Source organism: Populus euphratica, unplaced genomic scaffold, assembly GCF_000495115.2.
Source record: "Populus euphratica unplaced genomic scaffold, PopEup_1.0 scaffold1355.1, whole genome shotgun sequence".
Lineage (NCBI taxonomy): Eukaryota > Viridiplantae > Streptophyta > Magnoliopsida > Malpighiales > Salicaceae > Populus > Populus euphratica.
In genome coordinates, this window is record NW_011500727.1 from 71,791 (window position 1) to 78,104 (window position 6,314).

Sequence of the window (6,314 nt, forward strand, 5' to 3'; positions counted from 1 at the left end):
TTTTTTTTATATATATATATATATATATATATATATATATATATATGCGAGTGTAATTCGTGATAAAGAAAAGAATGAAATGAAGCTTATAAACGAAGAAATATAGGAAACTGATATAGAAAGGAGCCAAATCGATCCCTAACGGTAGTGCCTTTAACAGACAAGGGGCGTGCTGCATTTTAAAGCGTGAGAGAGCTACTTGTTTACTTTCGATTGATGCTCCTGTGGTTTTGGATCCATCGAAAAGACTCTTTCGAAGAGCATGTGGAGAAAAGGCATTTTGCTTCCAATACAATCTAAATTTCAAATCTGCTTACGACGCAGACTCTCCCAATTACGTCCTTAATATTCATATAGATAGCATGCAATTTATACATGGAGAGATTCCTCATCAATCTAAGACTCTTGCCGGAATCTTCATTTCTTGATAAAAATCAACATGTATATAGTATATGGTATATATATGGTGATTAAGATTTACTAATTATTATCATTGGTACGACTTCTAGCTCGATACTTGGTCTTTAGTTTCTTTTCAACATATTAGGATATCAATTGATGTGGGACGTTTTGAAGATACGTTCGTGGAAAAAATAAATAAGTCAAAATTACCCACATGTTGTTTGACAAAAAAAAAAGGTTTAAATTTTAGACCTAGTTTAACTTTTGTCAAGATTTAAAAATGTTAATTGTATATTTAATTATTTTTCTGACTTCGTTTTGGGTTGGTTTTAAATTAATTCAATATGAAAGTTTAAAGTTAAATATATTATTTTTCAACATACCTTTATAGATATATACATCTTATATTTAATTTTTATTAAATAAGTAAATATAGTTATATTCAAACTTATAATTATTTAATCATTAAGAATATGATATTATATTAAAAAGTTAATTCAACTTAAAAATTTAAATTATTAAGTGAACTTCTAATATATAATTTATATTATTCTCTAATTTATTTTATGTGATGCTTTTAATTTATACATCATTTTTATAATTGAACTCCACTCTGGCTAGGTTTTTAATTTAATTGTTTTTATTTGAAATCTTCAACTTTTGAGAAAAATGATCAAACTTCAAAACTTATGATGAATTTGGTACTTGAGATAGTTATTTGATCATAATTTTTATTTTTATTATTGATATTGTAGCATGTGAGCTTTGAGGAGCAGAAGAGCTAGCAGTGTAATACAGACATATATAAAAACAACGTCTGAGAACCCCACTACGACCCCTCCTACCATATAAGCTATAAAGCTCCCTCTTGAAGCATGAAAACACTTACTTTGACCTCTCTCTCTCTCTCTCTCTCTCTCTCTCTCTCTCTCTCTCAGGAACAAGAAAAGGAAAAAAAAGAAAGAAAAGGATACTGGCAAAAAGTAGCAAAAATGGTTACAGAAGAGAAATCCCACAAGTACCCAACAATGCCAGAGGTAGAAATTGATCTCAATTAAGCACAAACAGAAAATCTTCTCCTTGATTTCTTAATAAGCATACTGACGCCAGCACTTGTTATTTTGTTTATCCTTCTTCTTTCCATTAGGTTGTGGAGGAGCTAAAAAGAATGACAGACATAGGCTTCCCTATAGCAGCTTTGAGCTTGGTGGGGTATCTCAAAAACATGATCTTAGTAGTCTGCATGGGAAGACTAGGAAGCTTGGAGCTCGCAGGTGGTGCCTTAGCTATTGGATTCACCAACATCAGTGGCTACTCAGTTCTTTCCGGCCTAGCGATGGGGATGGAGCCTCTATGTAGTCAAGCATTTGGTTCGAGAAATCTATTAGTAGCATCTCATACTCTAAGAAGAACAATTCTTATGTTACTGCTTGCTTCAATACCTATTGGCTTGTTGTGGGTCAATCTTGAACCCCTCTTGCTTAGCCTCCATCAAGATCCTGACATAACCAGAATCGCAAGTTTATACTGTAGATTTTCCATTCCTGATCTTATTGCTAATAGCCTCCTGCACCCTCTACGAATTTACTTGCGCAGTAAAGGAACTACATGGCCATTAATGTGGTGCACCCTGGTCTCCATTGTTCTGCATGTTCCTGTCACCATATTTCTAGCCTTCACTCTTTGTCTTGGAGTCCCTGGAATTGCAATTTCTACTTTTATCACCAATTTTAACACCCTCTTGTTCCTCGTATGCTACATGTATTTATTTAGTCGGGCCACTGAGGAGGAGCCCTCGTCCACACCTCTAATTAGACAACAACCATTTCTATCATCTCCTTCTACTTCACTAAGAAAGGAATGGGGACTCCTACTCCGGCTTGCCATTCCAAGTTGCATAGCTGTTTGTTTAGAGTGGTGGTGGTATGAGTTCATGACAATTCTAGCCGGTTACTTGCACAACCCTCAAGCCGCCCTAGCAACATCAGCTATTATAATTCAGACCACATCCCTAATGTACACGTTGCCAACATCACTGAGTGCATCGGTGTCGACTCGGGTGGGCAACGAGCTTGGAGCAGGCAGGCCACAGAAAGCTCGTTTGGCCACGGTGGTTGCAATAGGCTTAGCCTTATTAAGCTCATTGTTTGGTTTGCTATGGACCACCCTAGGGAGAGAAGCATGGGGGAAAGTTTTTACAAAAGATGATGAGGTTCTCGAGCTAACTATGGTTGTACTGCCCATAATTGGATTATGTGAGCTTGCAAATTGTCCACAAACGACAAGCTGTGGAATTTTAAGAGGGAGTGCTAGGCCCGGCATCGGGGCAGGGATTAACTTTTACTCCTTTTACATGGTGGGTGCACCTGTGGCCATAGGCCTAGCCTTTGTTTGGAAACTAGGGTTTGTGGGTCTATGTTATGGTCTTCTAGCGGCTCAAGTTGTATGTGTAGTCTCAATTTTAACAGTAGTATACAAGACAGATTGGGATAGAGAATCGTTAAAGGCCAAAGAACTGGTTGGCAATACTGGTGCCTTGGCACATGAACATGCAGACCATATAGCCAAATGTGAAGAAGGAGAAGGGCTAAGTTTCGGGTGAAGAGCGAGAAAAAGATTGAGGGATTGTGGCCGATCGAATGAACACGAACAAAAAAGAACTGCGGCATTAACAGGACTAGAAAAAAAAAGGGTGGGGGGGAGGGGGGGTTCAAATAACACTTTTCATCTTCATTATTGCAACTCCATCCATCCATTATTCTAGCAATTCTACTGTACGTGTTTCCTCTGCTTAGCTTTGTCTTTTCTAATTTTTGTCCCTACCAATGACCTTCTTACGTGTATATATATATGTCCACACACTACTATATTTTTAGTGCTAGAAGGTGCGCTCTCGCGGTGTTTTATATATCGAATAGCTCCTTTTCGCCCCCTCGCTCTTGTTGTAAAACCCAATTGTTCTTTTCTTTTCTTTTCAATTGGCTTGCTTGCTGCTACTATTGTAATCGCTAGCCTTTTGTTTTCAGTATTTCTGTAAGCTATTTAGGGCTTGCATGACCTGAGGAATCCTATGTCTTAAATATTGTGTGCCTTCTAGCTAGCTACGTACTTGCTCTATTTTGTTTTATGAAGGGACCTATTGACCATTTTATACTTGCTACTACAGAAATATCTTATCATGAGAAGCAGTCACCTTAATAAGTTAAACCGTGGAGGGTTTTGGCTTGGCAGCTACGTTCCTGCATCTTAATCTGTTTGATATTATACAGCACAACTTCGTTTAAGTCTTTAATTATAAGAATATCTAGATTAATTAAAATGCACTATAACACACACACACACACACACACACACATATATATATATATATATATATATATATATATATAAAAGATGTAACATTTTTTTAATTAAATGAAAGACGAGAAATTTATTAAATAAAGATGATATAGTCATTAAAAGAAAGAAAGACTCCTTCCAAGCAAACTAAAATAGCTTTCTTATACCAAGCAGCTTGTAGCTCAGTAGCATAAGGTGCTGCTCGTCTTCTTTCGAACTTTGGTTCGCGTCCCAGTGACAGTGGGGCTGGCGAGTGGTTTCCTTCCTCTATCTGCTGGCTCCTCTCTGTGTGGTACGCCTGTCACCCTCGCGGTGCCTTACCTGTTCCCTGGGCTTACAGAATGTTCAGTGGACCGTGGGATTAGTCGTGGTGCGTGCAAGCTGGCCCGGACACCCACGTTAATAAAAAAAAATAGCTTTCTTATTAACTTACTATACTAAAACATGATCAAATATTAAACATAAAAAAAAAATGAAATTATAACCATAGAACTAAATTAATTTTGCTATTTAGGCAAGCGACCCACTATATTATTCCTCTCTTTATAAATTGTGTAAAATTTACAGAAAACAATATATTAAATGCATTTGAAATGTTATTAAAAACATCTTGTAAGTAACCGCATTATATTGTTGCCCTTAATCTAAATAATAACACCGTGCGGATCAACTTAATTTACAACCTAATCTTTTAAAAGAACTATAGCAATAATCAATATTCAATTGCTTTTTAAATTGTAAAAAAATCTCAAATACATTATCAATTAAATGGAAATATATGCATACCAAAAGAAAAAAAAGTACATACAAACCAATAAACATCTTTTCCAATAGTTTTGCAAATAGAGATGATCATAACCAATATTGTGCCCTCGATACACATATATAGACATAAAATTGATAGAAATGTCTTCAATCATTGAGGCCATCGACTGATGGCAAAGGTTCTACTTTCACCAAAACTTAGCTTGTACTCATGTGCAAACATGTCCATGATTGGACAGCCATGGCCATCAATATATAAACACACACACACACACACCCGTACACGCTTAAAGAAAGCAAATGGATCATGTGCCGGGCACATGCGACCTCCTTATATTGGTGGAATTTCGCTGTCAACGATTGTCAAAAAAAGGTACTTGAACATCATTATCGAGTGCGATTTACTTTTCAGATTGAAGTTGGATTATCATAGCAGCCCAGCCTATGATCGGATGATAAATCACCCGTATGTCCCATGGTTGATTTGTAATTGGTCCAGCGAGCTGTACTGGCTCGGTCTTCGTACAAGATATCAAAATGGAGACAAATATTGCAAAGATTTTGAAATCCGCATTGTAATTTCTTGAAAAATGGTTTGAATTTGGAAGGTATTTAAAATTCATTGGATTCTTGTTTTGAATTTCCATCCGTTTGTATGCTCCTTTTTCCCACTCTAAGTTAATGTCTTTGAACGCATCTCTTGTGTTCGAAAACCCAATTAACCAATGGAACTCTTAGTTAGATTAGCTTGAGAGTTGTTTGAACGGGATTTTGTCTTCGCTTTTGCTTTCCCTCTCTAATTAATCTGTCCCGTTTTCTCTTTTTTCAACGCTTTGAATCTCTGCTTGGTCTAATATTTCTGCTAATAAAATTGCTTGGAGTATTATAGTTTTGACACGAATGATGACCGAAGGACAACCTTCATAGATGGATTTTTCGGTCCGAATACATAATCACAGGAGACTAACTTTGATCACTTCTTCATTCACGATCCCCTCTTCATTAATCCAAGTAAAATTCTGCTAAATGCCTTGAGAAATATGGTGTTCTTATTTATTGTTTTTATTATAAAAAAAAACAGGTTGCTGGCAGAAGAGCATTAACTTCTGTATAGCTAGATAGGCCGGCTAAAAGCATAGCATATTTTGGATAGGAATACCAGCAAAATTGAAAATGAGAGCTTGAATTAATTAGGGAACAATCGAGAAAATGCTAATTTGACTCTTGAACAAGATAGTTGGAATAGGGTACGGTGTTGGATTAAAACAAACAAACTTTAACGAAAAGATTCTAAAAATTAAAGATGTTGGAAAAAAGGTTTCACCTACATTTTAGCTGAAGGCTTTGTTCAAAAGTTTTATTCGTACTAAAATACCAAACATTAACATATCTAAAATAATTTGTAGGTAAATAAAGACCTAATCTTAACAAACTCTTTGTTTACAAAATAATTAACATAAAATATAATATCTCACATTTAAATATTACAAACATTTCAAGTGCCTTATATAGTGAAATCTAAAGAAGTGAAAATTAGCCTCCTAGAGTAGCAAAGTATTTAGAAGATAAAAACTCTAGGGGTAGACTCATTCTCATGCATGTGTTAATTGTAGAATTATTTTTTATATTAGTAACCTTTTTCTTTGTCTAGTTGAATATTTTTTTAAGGAGAAAATCGTTTGGTTTTTTAAGGCAAAACTATTAGGTTTTATATCATTTTAAGGGTAGGGTTTGGTTTTTTAAGGCAAAACTATTAGGTTTTATATCATTTTAAGGTAGGTTTTAAAAGTTAAAATAACATGAACTAA

At 35.4% G+C, this 6,314-nt stretch overlaps 1 protein-coding gene across 1 annotated transcript; it reads left to right on the forward strand.

The window, feature by feature from the left end:
- Window positions 1–1,195: 1,195 nt before the first annotated feature.
- Window positions 1,196–3,089, forward strand: LOC105116168 (MATE efflux family protein). The gene is made up of 2 exons (XM_011013375.1): window positions 1,196–1,439; window positions 1,550–3,089. Exons 1-2 carry the CDS (start codon window positions 1,278–1,280, stop codon window positions 3,002–3,004), a joined length of 1,617 nt encoding a protein of 538 aa, XP_011011677.1. The 5' UTR covers window positions 1,196–1,277; the 3' UTR covers window positions 3,005–3,089.
- Window positions 3,090–6,314: the final 3,225 nt, after the last annotated feature.